The 17,431-nt window shown below is 41.3% G+C and overlaps 1 protein-coding gene across 2 annotated transcripts in view; it reads left to right on the top strand.

Moving 5' to 3' along the window:
- The first annotated feature begins 10,157 nt into the window (after positions 1-10,157).
- The window catches only part of pgm2 (phosphoglucomutase 2), a 46,086-nt gene continuing 38,812 nt past the window's right edge, over positions 10,158-17,431 (top strand). For both annotated transcript variants that reach the window (XR_014619907.1, XM_084318725.1), the window contains exons 1-5: positions 10,158-10,341; positions 11,906-12,073; positions 13,255-13,446; positions 15,946-16,029; positions 17,094-17,287. Coding sequence is in view for 1 of the 2 variants with exons in the window: in XM_084318725.1 (XP_084174851.1) it covers positions 10,264-10,341; positions 11,906-12,073; positions 13,255-13,446; positions 15,946-16,029; positions 17,094-17,287 (716 nt within the window). In the remaining variant the exon portion in view is untranslated. The remainder of the gene's footprint in view (positions 10,342-11,905; positions 12,074-13,254; positions 13,447-15,945; positions 16,030-17,093; positions 17,288-17,431) is intronic.

Here is a 17,431-nt window from a genome sequence, read left to right as displayed (position 1 = left end):
CTTTCATACAAAATGCTTCTTACTGTTACGCTCCAGAGACTGTGCTAGACAAGATAGTATCAAATAACATAGTATAGCATGTAATTTAGAAGAAGAAAATGAGGTCACAGTGTTCGGTATAGACATATAGATCCTATGCATATAGATCCTATCCATGTATAGACCTCAGATCCTTTGCTAAATTAAACACTTGTCAAAACCATACACTAATTTATAAAAACTACATTTTGTTACCATATGAAACACATGTTTCATATGACTTAATTCTGTTTGAACCAGTTACACACACTGCTGTGCTTAACCTAAAACACATTTAGCAATTCTACTTCTCAGTGATTAGAGTACTGTAAGTGAAGTACGCAGAGAATGTGCAAATATACAATAAATTCACCAAACACAAGACCAATGCTGTAGACTGATGAAAATATAATTTATTTATCTACATATACCCAAAGAAATTATGCAGACTGATGAAAAAAATAACATTTTCTCTCCATATACCCAAATCAATGATGCAGACTGATGAAAATATAAATGTTCTCTCCATATAACCAAATCAGTCAACATTTCAACATGGAGAATCACAACAAAACATGTCCAAGTTTTCATGCTACTATGTGCATAACACTGTAAGCTCAGCAAATATCAAACATAAAATACTGTATCCAGTACAGGTTAAAATTACAGTAAAACAAAAACAATTTTGAATTTTTTTTAACAGAAAATACTAGACATTATCTCTTTGCCTAGCTGGATCTGGCAAGATACTTTTTTGTTGTGATTCTCCATGTTGACATGTTTACTGATTTGGGAAAATGGGAGAAATGTATATTTTCATCAGTCTGCATCATTGGTTGTCTTGTGTAGTGTTTGGTGAATGTATTGTATATTTTCACGTTCTCTGTGTACAGTACTTCACTCTCCTTCCATTTTGGTTGAAGACAGGTGAACTCACCTGCTGCATTTTTATAGTGCTTAAACCTGATTGGTGTATCTACAATTAAGCAATGGTGTGTTTGTGCATCTGATGGCTGTGTTTAACCAATTGGCTCATATGTGTGGTAATTTGACATTCTGTGTCTAATGTAATGAAAGTGTGTTTAGTGTTTTGCAAATTACTGTGTGTATTGTTTTGCAAAAAGTGTGAGGCTGACATTGTAGGGGTGCAAATCTGGGCCTATATTTTGCTCCTTGAGTGTAAGGTTTTGATAATTGTGTAATACTTTTGATTTGAGTGTTTATGCAATTGAAGAAAACTGTAAAGACTAGAGATGAACTGTTTATTTATTTTGTACATAGGCTGTGCATATGTTTGTTTGTTTGTTTATTTGCTTATGTGTATGATTCTTAACTGTGTTTTTATTTTGTTATTGGTATATATGTGTATATATGTGTATACCTCAAAACTTACTCTAGAGAGGCCTTTAACCTAGAACTGGGGAGCTTGGACTGGTCAGATGAACTGAGTGGTACACAGGTTGAAGAAACATGGCTTGGATTCAAAACCAAATTCACAGCAATACTCAACAACATGGCACCGATAAGAACCACCAGGGTTAAAAATCGCGCTGAGGCATGGATGCACACTGAAATACTGGCCGCTATGAAAACCAGAGACAAAAAATGCTCTGAACTTCATAAAAGTCAGACAAAGCTTTCCAAAAGCTCAAACAGTGAACTCCAAGCCCACGTGGTTGAACTAAAAATCCAAAGAAACAGACTAAGAAATGACGTAAACACCATGATCAGAACCGCAAAAAGAAATTTCATCAACGACAAAACTGAGGAAAACAAAAACAAACCCCGCGAACTTTGGAAATTACTCAATAATCAACCAGGCTGCAGTAAAAAACTTAAAACCAGATTCTCAAACATAAACATAAAGACGGACAACACGCTCATCACAGACAAGCTGGATGTAGCCAATTACTTAAACATCTTCTTCACAAACATAGCCACAACACTGGTAAACAAACTACCCTCCCACTCAGGGCATTATGGGGTAGAACACATAGTAGCATACTACAAAAACCTAGGGGTCCACAAAGACGACTTCAAACTTGAAATGGTAACAACCGATGAGGTACTCAAAAAATTGAGCGCCCTCCAGCCTAACAAGGCCACTGGCCATGACAACATCCCCTCCAAATTCCTCAGAGACGCAGCAGCCGCCATCACCCCAGTCATCACACACATAATAAACCTCTCTATAAAACAGGGGCACGTCCCCAAGGACTTCAAAATTGCGAGAGTGACCCCTCTACACAAAAAGGGCAGCAAATTAGACCCAGGCAACTACCGCCCTGTTTCTATTCTTACCTCCATCTCGAAAGTCATGGAGAAAATAGTCTATGAACAGGTCGAAAAGTACTTGGCGGAAAAAAATCGAATCTACGAATTCCAATCTGGCTTCAGAACGTCCCACTCCACTGACACATGCCTCCTCTATTTGAACGACCACATCAAACAAGAGGTGGACGCGGGCAAATACTGCGGCATGGTCATGCTGGACCTACAAAAGGCCTTCGACACTGTCAATCACTCCATTCTAATGGACAAGCTAAAAGCAATTGGTTTTGATAGCTTATCAGTGAGCTGGATGCAATCCTACCTGGAGGGGAGAGAACAGATGGTAGAGGTAAACGGTACTCTATCCCCCCCCCTCACAGTGAGCTGTGGTGTTCCACAAGGAAGCATACTAGGACCGCTACTCTTCCTAATTTATGCAAATGACATGTCGTCAGCCTGTGACTGCAACTTGTTCCTGTTTGCGGACGACTCAGCCCTGCTGGTCTCTGACAAGAACAAATTGCAGGTTGAAAAAACCCTCAGCACGGAACTAGGCAAAATCTGCATATGGCTCGCTGATAACAAACTATCATTACACATGGGCAAAACAGAGTCCATTCTCTTCGGTTCAAATAACAAACTCAGCAAGACCGACGGATTCTCAGTTACAGTGGGTGACAATATTGTCACAAGGAAAGACGAAATTACCTACCTGAGTTCCATCCTAGAGGCAAATCTTTCCTGTGACAAAATGGCATCCAATGTAATAAAAAAAGTCAACCAACGAACTAGATTCTTGTACCGGATCTCCTCTCTGGTAAACAAGAATACCCTGAAGACTCTGGCAGGAGCACTCATTCAAGGGTACTATGACTATGCGTGCACCTCATGGTACCAAAGCACCTCAAAGGCGCTTAAAACAAAATTACAAACATCACAAAACAAACTGGTCAGACTACTACTTGACCTGAACCCCAGAACCCACCTCACCCCTGCCCACTTTGCCAACCTAGGATGGCTTAGAGTAGACGACAGAGTACAGCAACTTGCAATGGGCCTGGTCTACAAGATACACTATACGACCGGGGTGCCCATGTACATGTCAAAATACTTCCCAAAGGTCAGTGAATACCACAACCACTACACCAGAGGAAGCTCAACAAATCATGTTAAACCCAGATTCGGCTCAAACAAGGGACTAAACACGTTTCGCAATTATGCCACAACAATGTGGAACGCCCTACCCAAAGCTGTAAAGGAATGTGAATCCCTGCCCACATTCAAAACCGCTCTTAAAGAGCACCTACGGGAGGCTGCAATTCGAAACTGGCCACCGTAAATGCCCAAAACCCCCACCACCTCCTAATAGACAGTCTCCTCACCACCACATGTATATATTCCCTCCCCGCCGTATGTATATTTCCCTCCCACCCACCCACCCCCTCCTAATGTACAGTCCCCTCCCCATCATATGTATATACTCTGTCAGGATCTAGGGGTAACAGTACTGTATATTTGAATACCGTTATGTCACAAATGTATCAGTACTAAATACCTATATGTCCCTATGCCATAAATGTCATGTATGTTGTGTATGTCATAAATGTCTATATGAATTGAAAATGGGGGACCCTGATGGAAACAAGACAAACGTCTTTCTCAGGTCTGCATCCCCTTAACAATTGTATGTATTGAGCCGTACTGTATTGTACCCATTCTGCAATCTGTTAAATAAAGTTTTCATTCATTCATTCATTCATGTATGTATGTACAGTATATGTATATATATATATATATATATATATATATATATATATATATATATATATATATATATATACTGTATGTATATTTTTACTCCTGTTGGGGCCTCTTGGACCAGATCAATGTTTTATCTGGCTAAATAAAGGTTCAATAAATAAATAAGAAACTGATGATTTGGTCCTGTTAACTTAGAATTTTCGATGGGGACTGCCCAGATCCCTCTCATGGACCTGGACCTCACTTTGAGAACCTCTAATGATTCTAGTTATTCAGTATTCATCTCTAATTACTCTAAAATTGCGTATTTCCGTATTTCTGAAGCCCCCAATGTTTTCTAACCCTAAATGCTGATCATTTTAAAAGGCAGGCAGCGACGCTCGCGACTGAAGTCTCCTTGCAGCGTGGTCCACCGCAATAGGGTAAATCTGCAGAGCCGCACTGCCCAATGTCTGGGCGGGGCTTCGGGGCCTGTACTGTGCGTTGGCGGGGCATCGGGGCCTGTACCGTGCGGTGCACTACTGCGCATGCGGATGAGGGGGGGGGGGGGGCTCTCTCGCTATGTGTTACTGGTGCGACATTTATGACATACACAACATACGGATATACAGATATAAGAATCTAATCATCTACTCATCTAATCTAATCTAATCATGACATTTATGACATACAGATATACAGTACTGTTACATTTGTGATTGATTGATTGGAAATTGTATTAACAGATTGCAGAATGGGTACAATACAGTACAGCTCAATACACACAATTGTTAAGGGCATGCAGACCAGAGTTGAATTGAATTGAATACTTTATTTTGACACAAATCGTATGACAAAAAAACATTTTAAAAGACAAGACAATAACAGTGTCAATAACGCAGGTCAAAAATGGATAAAACACAATAAAGCCAAGCCTTGTTTCCATTGTGGTCCATACATGGAACATAAAAAGGCACAGAAACACAAATGGACATGTACACTGACAGGACACATTCTAAAAAAAAAATTATAAAAACACCTAACCTGACAACTCATACAGTTAACTAATGTTAAAAGAAAATCCGCAAACCCTTAAAAGCAACTCATGATAAAAGAAATAAAAGCCAAGTTATGATAAAAGAGATAAAAAAAACATTTTAAGACCAATTTGAGTTGCTGCTGAGCCATGTTTTTAGGGCGGATTTAAATCCGAGAGGGGAGTTCAGGAGTTTTATAAATGTTGGCAGGGCATTCCACATTACCGTAGCCGAGTAAAAAAATGCATCTTTCCCCATGCATGTCCTGAGTCTCGGCGGGACCAGGTCCGTGGGGCTTCCTCTTGTGGCGTGTTTGTGGACATCTCCTACTTTATTAAAATAATTGACTAGGTACTTGGGGACCGTTTCTTTTAGTACTTTAAAAACCAGTAGCATTTTAAGCTGGTGTACCCTTTCTTCAACCCTAAGCCATCCCAGCCTGCTAAAGTGGGCTGGCGTTAGGTGAGTCCTAAAGTGAAGGTTGTGCAGGAGTCTCACTAGTTTGTTTTGGGAGGTCTGGAGCTTTGTCTTCATTTGTTTTGATATGTTGCTGTACCATGAAGTGCAAGCATAGTCAAAGTGACATTGGATGAGGGCTCCAGCTAGGGTCCTCAGAGCGTTTTTATTTATGAACGAGGAAATTCTAAATAAAAATTTGGTTTTTTGATTGACCTTAGTAATAACTTTTTGTGCCATTTTTTCGTTAGAAAGTTTGTTATTTAAAATAAAGCCCAGGTAGGTGACCTCCTCTTTATCCTCAATAATGTTTTCACCTATACTCTAATTTTAAAACCCTGGGATTTCTTTAGGTTGGCGTTTGACCCAAAGAGTATGGCCTCTGTTTTTCCCAGATGTAGAGACAATTTATTGTCACTGAGCCAGGAGCAGATTTTTTTCATTTCACTGCTCAGGACACTTTCCACTTTAGACTTATCCCTGTCTGAGACCAGGAGTGCCGAGTCGTCAGCAAACAGGAACAGGTTGCAATCGCATGCCGATTTCATGTCATTAATATATATTAAAAACAGTTGAGGTCCCAAAATGCTTCCTTGGGGGACCCCACATGTCACTGGAAGGGACGAGGACAAGGTGCCATTGATGTCTACCACCTGTTCTCTTCCCTCCAGGTAGGACTTGACCCATTTGGCTGACTTGCTATCAAAGCCTATCGCTCTCAATTTTTCTAGTAGGATGGAATGGTTGACCGTGTCAAACGCCTTTTGCAGGTCCAACATTACCATCCCACAGTAGTTCCCCTTGTCCATCTCCCGTTTTATATAATCTGTCAGGTACAGTAAACAGGTGTCAGTGGAGTGTGATTTTCTGAAACCTGATTGGAACTGGTACAATAGTCTATGTTCAGTCAGGTAGTTGTCTATCTGCTCATATACCAGCCTCTCAATTACCTTTGATATGGAACAAAGGATAGAAACGGGGCGGTAGTTACCTGGATCTAGTTTGTTTCCTTTTTTAAATAGAGGGGTTACCCTAGCAAGCTTGAGTTCTTGCGGGATGTGACCCTGGTTGATGGAGAGGTTGGTGATATGGGCTACAATGGGAGCTATGATGGAAGCAGAGTCTCTGAGAAATCTGGTGGGAATATTGTCATGGCCTGTGGCTTTTGTTGGCTGCAGGCTGCAGCATACTGAGCTTTTTCATAACCTCTTCAGTAGTTACTTCAGTCAATTTAAAATCATTTTCACGTACACCCAGTTCCTTATAAAAGGCCTGGATGTGCTGTATGCCATATCGGCCAGAGTGGATCGGCAGTTTGTTCACCAAAGTGGTAGCAACAGTTGTGAAGAAGGTGTTTAAACAATTTGCCACGCTCAATTTGTCAGAGATGATCGTGTTATCTATTTTCAGGTTGAGATTTGTGGTTTTAGTCTTGAGTCTATTATTGTGACCCAGTGTTTTTAAAGACTTCCACAGTTTTTGAGGATTCTTTTTATTTTCCTCAATTTTTTCGTTAAAATAGTTCAGTTTTGCTTTTTTGATCATATTGGTTACTCCATTTCTTAGTGTTTTACATGTCTCAAAGAGCTGTTCATTTTTAGTTTTTCTGTATTTAGAGAAGCTCTCATTTCTCACTCTGATGGCTTTTAGAATCTCGGCAGTGACCCAGGGCTCTGTTCTGGCTTTGACCCTGGTCACCTTTGAGGGTGCAAGCGTGTCAATAACTGAAAGGAAGGTGGTTTTAAAGCATGACCAAGCTTTTTCTGTCGATGTGCAGTTTAGTACATTTGTCCAATCTACTTTGTCCAGAGCTGTTTTTAAGGCTTCACTTGTGTAGTTTTTCAGAGATCTGAATCTGATTGTGTTGTGACAATTTATTACAGGTCTGTGAATTTTACGAGTGCAGAAAATGATGTGATGGTCATTTAGACTGCACTCTATCACGCCACTTCTAGAGATCTTGGTCTGGTCTGATGTCAGAGAAGATTTCATCTTGTTTACATCAGGGTCCCCCGTTTTCAATTCATCATAATCATAACATATATGACATACAGAGACAGTACTGTTACATCTAGACATTTATGACATACCAGATCTACAAATAATAATTAATATATAATAATAATAATAATAATAATAATAATAATAATAATAATAATAATAATAATAATAATAATAATAATAATAATAATAATAATAATAATAATAATAATCTTAATAATAATAATAATAATAATAATAATAATAATAATAATAATAATAATAATAATAATAATAATAATAATAATAATAATAATTGTGTGTATTGAGCTGTATTGTACTGTACCCATTCTGCAATCTGTTCATTAAAGTTTTCAATCAATCAATTCAATCATCTACAGAACACATTCGGGGCCATTGGGACCCGTCTAATCCCACTCTATGAGGCCAGCTTTTCATTACAAGTTTTCACTGTGCGTGAGGTTGTTTGTAGAGCTAAATCTATATTTTATATTATTGCTATGTGTCCATTGTCATTGTCAATTGACAGTATAAACCTTCCCTTCAATATGCCATAAAGAAATAATTTTTTCATCAATACGTTCCCGTTTTATAGCGTCGTGAATATGAACTATATACCGCAATGGTCTGGGATAATTCCTGCAAAGCTAGTTATGGGGCGCTAAGCTAGTTATAGGCCGCATCCTAAAAGTCTGTGCCGACCAACTGGCCCCGGTATTCACTGACATATTTAACCTGTCCTTGGAACAGGCTGTCATCCCCACCTGTCTGAAGAAGTCCACTATTATCCCTGTACCCAAAAAAATCCAAGCCTGCTTGCGTCAACGACTACCGCCCTGTAGCTCTCACCTCCATAGCCATGAAGTGCTTTGAGAAGCTAGTAAAGGGCTACATCTGCTCCTCCCTCCCCATCAACCTGGACCCCCTGCAATTTGCATACCGCCCCAACAGGTCCACGGAGGACGCCATAGCCCATGTGCTGCACACAGCAGCATCACACCTGGACAAGAGGCAGGGGAACTATGTGAGAATGCTGTTCATCGACTACAGCTCAGCATTCAATACCATAGTCCCCTCCAAACTCATAGCCAAGCTCAGGGACCTGGGCTTGAACTATGACCTCTGCCAGTGGGTCTTGGACTTCCTGACGGGCAGACCCCAGGTGGTGAAAGCAGGCAACTGCACTTCCTCATCCATCACTCTCAATATAGGGGCCCCCCAGGGCTGTGTTCTGAGTCCCCTCCTCTACTTCCTGTACACACATGACTGTGTGGCACAGCGGAACAACAACACAATCATCAAATTTGCTGACGACACAGTAGTGGTGGGCCTGATCTCTGCAAACGACGAGAGGACCTACCTGGAGGAGGTCAAGGTTCTAGCGGGATGGAACGTCAGCAAAACAAAGGAGCTGATTGTGGACTTTAGGAGGTCGGGGGTCAGGGACTACAGCCCCCTCAGCATCGACGGGGCACCGGTTGAGAGAGTGAACAGTTTTAAGTACCTCGGAGTCCACATATCCGAGGACTTGACATGGACCACACACATTGACAGTGTTGTGAAGAAGGCATGGCAACGCCTAAGGAAGTTCCAAGTCAGTCAGAAGATCCTTAAGAACTTCTACTCATGTACAATAGAGAGCATCCTGACTCTGCATTGAACATTGTATATATGTACATACTGAACACTTGTGTCTACGTACTTGACTTCTATTTTATACTTGCTATACTTATTTTATACTTATCTATTTTTGTCTAGCACAGTATCTGGAGCGTAACAGAAAGAAGCATTTTGTATAAAAGTATTCTGTACTTCTGTATGACAACTAATAAAGAAACTTGAACTTGAACTTGAACTTGAATAAGCAGCACATGTGTTTTTTACAATGATGTTGACAATGTGTATTGCGGTGGACAATAACAGAGAATGTGAAGTTGAACACCTTGTGAGAATGGTTCATGTTTAACATAGCTTTAACATTAGTTCAACATTAATAAAGTAGTCAATACGTGGGCCAAAATAATAGCAACTTCACATTCACATAGCGTTAGTTGGGTGTTTACAGGGAATATTAGCTAACGTTAGGTTAGTGCAGAACTAGCCCCCAGCTGCAATCCCGGAGCGTGCATTAGCTAACGTTAGCTCACCACTAAAGCAAATTACAGACGGAAAATAGGCCCTAATGTCCAAAATAGCGAAGGTGCCCCGGCCTAAGGTACTTACATTTTCACTCAAACTCATATTTGGTTATTTTTCAACGAAGAAGAATGAATGTTATGGCTAAAATTGGGTGCATTTACATTTGTAAAATGTTTTATTAATGTACACTGTCCCCCTTGAACAAATAAAGTAAACCTAAACCTTAAACTAGAGCTAGAAACTCATATAATTATTTGCTCCACACGCATGCGCACTATGAAGCCCCGCCCAACATCGTATGCCCACTGCGCAGTAGTACACCGCACAGTACAGGCCCCGACGCTCCGCCCCACGCACAGTACAGGCGCCGACGCCCCGCCCAGACATTGGGCAGTGCGGCTCTGCAGATTTACCCTACTCGTCCACCGCGTGTCTCCGCCTCTGTCTCTGAGCTCTCTGTCTCCGCCCCGCGATGTGACAGGAAGGAAGTGACAAACCAAATCAACGTTCCCACTTTCACAGCCTCACATTATTACATGTCCACCTCGTAAGTAACCCATAACTATAACCATACAGTCCCTGCACGGGCGTGCGAATAACGATGGAGAATGGGCTCGTATCCACGACCGGTGACATCAAGCTGGACCAAGCCATCAAGCAGTGGCTGGACTATGACAAGGTACGTTGGGACAGCTTAGCAGTGTTTGGTTGTTGGTTACTAATGTATGACATGTTTATATAACATGTTTAATTATTCAATGGGCGCGCATTACCTGTAACGTTGGGAATGAGGGGTTGGTTGGTAGTAGTGTTAAATAAATAGTGTAGCTGTCTGCTGTCACCGTGTTAGTTACAACAGGTTTTGTCAATAGTCCAATGTACAATTTTGTTTGTTTGTACAGAGTCTCCCCCCCCTCAATGTACAGTTTTGCTTGTTTATACAGTGTGCCCCCCCCCCCCCAACCACCTCCAATGTAAATTACCCAGTATGGTTGTCAATATCCCAGTGTACCCAACCCCCCCCACCCAACCTCCTCCAATGTACAGTTTCTACGTCAAATGTATATACTCCCTTTTCTTGACTCCTTCTGTATCACAAACAGTACTGTATTTGCAAATCTGGTATGTCATAAATGTATAGATGTAGCAGTACTGACTATCTGTATGTCATGTATGTCATATATGTCCTGATGAATTGAAAATGGGGGACCCTGGTGTAAACAAGACGAAAGTCTTTCTCTGGTCTGCATCCCCTTAACAATTGTGTGTATTGAGCTGTACTGTATTGTACCCATTCTGCAATCTGTTAATAAAGTTTTCAATCAATCAATCAATCAGAGGGACATGTTTACAACGGTAACGATGCTGCAGTACCGAGAGTGGCACATGACACTGAAAATAATAACGTGACAGTACTTACATTTGACACAGTCATAGCCATTGCCTAGTAATGTACCGTAGCTACATAACCATGGGCACAGAAGTGGTCTATTTATTATCAGGCCTTGGTGAATGAATTGAGCAACAGAAATGGAAGCCTGTGGTTTGTACAGAATGAAAACATGTAATATACACACACTTTGATGTATGGTTCCTCCCACACACGTCTGTATATCCCTTACTAAGTGCACAAGGATAAACTCCAGCACCTGTAAAGCTCTCTGAAACCTTCACACAGCCTATAGCCTCTATCCTATGCCTATGGCATGGTCTGCCGTAGCAGAATACAGAGTTCAGGTTGGGGTTTTGTAATAAGAGGGGAGTGCAGCCAACCATCTGACCAACACGTGCAGCAGAGCCATTCATGGTTGTAAGAGGACCTGGCGTGCCACCAATAAGGCCAGACTGGGAAACTGAATCAAATTAATTAGCTAGCCACTAGCCAGCTCAGCCATCTGACTTAGTGAGTTGAGCTCAGGCGTGCGCTTGGATCAGGAAGGAGTAAGCTGTGACTAGTAGTAGTACAGAGAGACACTGGGACCTAATGCCCAGAGACTGATGGTTCAGCAGTAACGTCACATCTGTTCTGTTGTCATTCATTCACACCACACTATGTGATTGCATGCGCTTCATTATGTTATGTTATTACCTTTTGGGTTATATTAGCTGGACTGTTTATGACAGGGGCGTAAATATCAATGAGCTGATTGTGAACCAAGCGGTAAGCTCTTGGAACGCTTCTCAAGGCTATTTGTGCTGATAACTCTACAGTAGCCCTTAGTAACCGTTGTGTCTCCCCCTAGAACCCCAAGACGGTGTCTCTGGTGCAGAGCCTGGTGAAGGAGGGGGCGGTGGAGGAGCTGCAGAAATGCTTCTCTGCCAGGATGGAGTTTGGCACAGCGGGCCTCAGGGCAGCCATGGGCCCCGGCATCTCCTGTATGAACGACCTCACTATCATACAGACCACGCAGGTTGGGGAAGTAACACACGCACACACGTAAATGGTCAGATCACAAACGCTGTGAGAGTTTGGGGATTTGCACATTTAGTCATTTAGCTGACACTTTTATCCAAAGCGACTTACAACTTCTGTACAACAAGTCAGCGGGAAGGGTACAATTCTGTCAGCTAAAGGTAAGTAACATTGTTCGTCAAACAGTCTTGAACTTGAGTGCTACAGACTTGAGTGCATATTAGCATAATTAGGTAGTAATATAAGCAAGGTCGATTCTTTAGTAGCAGAGTGCATAATAGTAAAAGACGGTATACTATAAAGTATTATTATTATTATTTTTCATTTCAGATATTGATTAAAGAAGTGTGTTTTTAGTTGACAATGGAAAATTGGGTGGGTCTCGGCTGTTCTGACTGGTGGTGTTTGAAGCAGTTCTAAAGCATTCTAAAGCCCTGCTGATACATAGGCTGCATGGTTGGAATGCCATCCACCTGGTCCTCGTCTTGGTGTGATGTCGGCGTCCTCTCTTCTTACGTTCCTCCTGTCCTCTCGTGTCCTCTCTTCTTACGTTCCTCCTGTCCTCTCGTGTCCTCTCTTCTTACGTTCCTCCTGTCCTCTCGTGTCCTCTCTTCTTACGTTCCTCCTGTCCTCTCTGTCCTCTCTTCTTACGTTCCTCCTGCATCCTCCCTTCTTTCCTCCTGTCCTCTCTTCTTACATTCCTCCTGTCCTCTCTTCTTTCTTTCCTCCTGTCCTCTCTTCTTACTTTCCTCCTGTCCTCCTGCATTCTCTCTTCTTACTCTTCTTTCCTCCTGTCCTCTCATGTCCTCTCTTCTTACGTTCCTCCTGTTCTCTCTTCTTACTTTCCTCCTGTCCTCCTGCATTCTCTCTTACTCTTCTTTCCTCCTGTCCTCCTGCATTCTCTCTTATTCTTCTTTCCTCCTGTCCTCTTATGTCCTTTCTTCTTTCTTTCCTCCTGTCTTCCTGCATCCTCTCTTCTTACTCTTCTTTCCTCCTGTCCTCTCGTGTTCTCTCTTCTTACGTTCCTCCTGTCCTCCTCTCTTCTTTCTTTCCTCCCGTACCCGCGGTCAATAACTACACATTACCCTCTCTCTGTACTCACCTTCTTATCTCACCCTCTCTCTGTACTCACCTTCTTATCTCCAAATCTATATTTCTCTCCATTCTCTCTCCTCCCAGGGCTTCTGTCATTACCTGGAGCAGTGTTTCGGGGACCTGAAGGAGAGAGGCGTGGTGATTGGGTACGATGCCCGGGCCCACCCGGCCAGCGGGGGCAGCAGTAAGCGCTTCTCCAGCCTGGCGGCAGCAGTCTTCATCAGCAGAGGGGTGCCGGTGCATCTGTTCAGTGACATCACACCCACGCCTTTTGTGGTATGTCGAAAAATCACACCCAAGTAAAATAGCGTTGTTTATTTTTTGCTTTCCTTTGCCGCAGCAAATGTGCATCCGTCCTAGTACAACTTGTCAATTGACCTATCTCAAGCTCCGTCCTCTTTTATTGATCCTCCAATCACAATTGTTGCTTCCCTCTGACAATCTTTTGTTTGTAATGTCCAAGGAAAGCAACAGTTGTGATTGGAGGATCGAGAAAAGAGGGCAGGGTTTGAGATAGGTCAATTCCATTTGTGGCCATTAAAATGAGGAACGAAAGCAGCTTGTAGAATCTTCTCCTCATTTGTCGCCTCTTCTTTAAAAAATTTGTATTTATTGTTTATTTATCTCTCTCAGTGAGCAATGCATGGAGTAGTCGCCTTTGCTCGGAGCTCATCCACTCGATAAAATACTGACAAAAGCTCTAGAATCTCGAATAAAAAGCGCGGCCACCACCACAAATGTTGCTCTTGATACCGACGAGGACAACCCTTCACTTTCAAAATATTTTAGCGGCTATTAAGAAGAGGAACAGCGGCATGAATGATCGATTCAGCAAACTGGAGATATATTTGACATCTGTCCAAACCTTACTGCACCAAAATGTAGCCAGAGGTACTGAATTAGAAAATGGAATCGCCGACCATGAAATTTGGCTCTCCAATATTGAGCAAAAATATGATAACCTGATGGCTGAGAACGTGAACCTAAAATTAAAGCTCGATGACCTAGGAGGGCGATCTAGAAGACAAAATATAAAGATCACCGGCCTTCCCGAAAACACAGAAAGTAGCTGATTTTCTACCCAAACTACTCTGTACTGATAACTTTCCCAGAGGTGTCAAAGTTCGAATCCCCACATGAGGCAGAGGAGAATATCGATGGGATCGCTATACTCTGTCTACCTAACCATCATCAGTGCTTATCCCTTCCTTCTTCCCCTTTTTTTGATGCAACTACCAGTGATGTATTTATTTTAGGGCTGTCAAAGTGAATGCTTTAACTTTGGAGATTAATTTGAATTATTTAAAGCATTAAAATAAATTTATCTAGATTAATCTATGGAGTGAAAAATCTTCAACGTTCTGAACTTTCAGCAGTATATTTGCTTGTTCTTTTTTGCATCGACTCATGCACCTTTTTGAAAATCATCTGACATGAAGATGGAACACATTTTTGTTGTTAATATGATTTATATTACTGGTAGTTCATACAAGACATTATCGTCCTCTAAGCCAATCTGCACTTTAACATAGGCCTGGGTTGTTTTTATTTCTGTTAGTGCCGCGGATATAAGAAAGAGGTCAAAGCTGAGTCAATGTTGATGGTTTTGTTGAACATTTGTATTTCACAGGAGAGAAACTGTATTCAAAGAAAGCTATTAAAATAGTCTTTGAATCTAAATATACTTTCTTTGTGTTGATTTTACATTAATTCCATGATTTTACTCAAGTAAATATCTGTTACAAGCTTCGGTCTTAAGCAGAAAAATGATATTTTTAATCTAGATTAATCGATTAATTACAGAAAATTGTGAGATTAATTAGTTAATCTTTTTTAATCTATTGACAGCACTAATTTATTTATGATTATACATTTTTATATATACAGTATATACTTTTTTTTTTATGTGTTATTATTCTTATTATTCTAGCGTCTTCTAAAGACGTACATGATTCAAGACGGACTCCTATGACACATTTTTAATGCACCTCATTTGTCTTTGCGAGGAAATTGAAATGTGAAACTATTGCACAAGGAGGTCAAGTTAGTTTGTCCAGTGTGATTGATTGTGATGGTGGGTGACAGTCAGTCAGACAGTCAGTAGGACAGATGTACAGAACCTACAGGGCAATGTCCACCCACAAAACACATTTACTTTCGCGCAGTATACAGTACATATTGCACAACACACGCACGCACGCATGCACGCACGCACACACACCAATAAAAGTGTCATGCCCAGTTTAAGACACATACATTCTTTGTTCACAAATTACCTTATGGTTCACATACTTTAAGTCCTTGTTGGGTTTGCAGAGGAATGCTACGCATTTGAAGATTGAGTTCTTCCTGTTCCCCAGGACAGTTCATTCAGTATTTAACCACCACTCCTACAGCTAAAGAGAGAGAAACCTCTATTCTGTGATGTAAAATCCTGGGCTGCTCCATAGACTATGAATGAGGCTCTAAGTTTAAGTGGACTTTGAGGAAATCGATTTTTTTTATTTGATTTGTACTTTGCAATATGACTGTTATCATTTAATGTCTGTACTGTTTAAAAACCCAGAAACTCACAGGCCCACACACACACAGTTGATTGTGTAATTGCTTGGCTCTCACTAGTATATACCAGTCAAGTATGCTTCTGATCTCATGTTGGTGTGTCTGTCACATGTCTGGTCATGTTTCAGTGTCTGTATCTCATGCTTATTATACAGGTCTACTGGATGACCTCTTAGCAGTTTAGAAAGTCTCTTCTCTTCTCTTCTCTTTCAGCCCTTCACAGTGTCCCACCTTGGTTTGTGTGCTGGCATAATGGTGACTGCCTCTCACAACCCCAAACAGGACAATGGATACAAGGTAACATTCCTCTTTTATTTCTCATGAAGGCCAAACAATGAGCTCAAAACTGCTTTATTGACATATTTTGACATATTGATGTGTTTTTAGTTCAGGCATATCGACCTTTATACCGATTTAGATGAACTAGACGTATGCTTTCATTGACATACAGCAAGGTTATAACCTCAATCACATCTATTGACCATGCCCCCAATCAAGTCTAGTCATGCAACTTAAAAAAAATGTTGGCCATTAGGGGTGTAACGGTACGTGTATTCGTCCCGCGAATTTACGGTACGGCCGTCACGGTGCGGTACGCGCAGCCATACGAAGAATACGTCTCATACCCACTAGGTGAAAGTAGGGTTGCACATTTTACAAATCTATGCTCAATATCTTTACTTTACTTTACACTGGCTTACATTGACTATATTGTACCCATTCTGCAATCTGTTAATAAAATTTTCATTCAATCAATCACTGCGCAGATTGATTGATTGAATGAAAATTGGATTAACATATTGCAGAATGGGTACAATACAGTACGGCTCAATACACACAATTGTTAAGGGGATGCAGACCAGAGAAAGACTTTCGTCTTGTTTACATCAGGGTCCCCCATTTTCAATTCATAATGAATTCTAAGTAAGGGTGCAACTAGCACCGTGCAATCCATTATTTCTGGATCTAGCCCCCAGTTTATGCTATGCTTTATCCATCCTGCAAGCAAAAATAAAAGCTTTAAATGCACTCAACGTGACGACCTGATTTACTGTCAACAGCACCACGCGTTGGAAAGAGCTTCATACCATATCCCTCACTGGCATCTTTTTGTTGTTCGGTTGCCCTTACAGTTCTTTCTATAGAGGTCATGAATGTTCACAGCAAATTTGAAAAGATTCTACTGAAGACTATTCAAGGTATCACGTTCACACCAAGGATCTGTGGCGGTGAATATAATACCACCAATGTGACAGTAATACATATAATAAATGTATAATAAATACCCAAGCTATCCATGTAATGAACATTCTTTCTCTTCGTCTCTTCATTCTCCTCTAACGTGTGTGTCTCTGCGTCAGGTGTACTGGGAGAATGGCGCCCAGATCATAGCCCCCCATGATAAGGGCATCTCCAAGGCCATAGAGGAGAACCTGGAGCCTTGGCCAGAATCCTGGAACATAGAGGAGGCCCTCAAGAGCCCCCTGCTCCAAGACCCCTACCAGGACATTCACACACAATACTTCACTGCCATTCAGAAACACTGTCACCACAGGTAGCACACACACACACACACACACACACACACACACACACACACACACACACACACACACACACACACACACACACACACACACACACACACACACACACACACATGCTTTATTTGAATCCACCAATTAAATTGGTCTACATA

Source organism: Notolepis coatsorum (genome assembly GCF_963971535.1).
Source record: "Notolepis coatsorum genome assembly, chromosome: 7".
NCBI classification, from domain to species: Eukaryota; Metazoa; Chordata; class Actinopteri; order Aulopiformes; family Paralepididae; genus Notolepis; species Notolepis coatsorum.
Note: the sequence above shows the minus strand (reverse complement) of the source record. Positions and strands in the feature narration are given on the sequence as shown.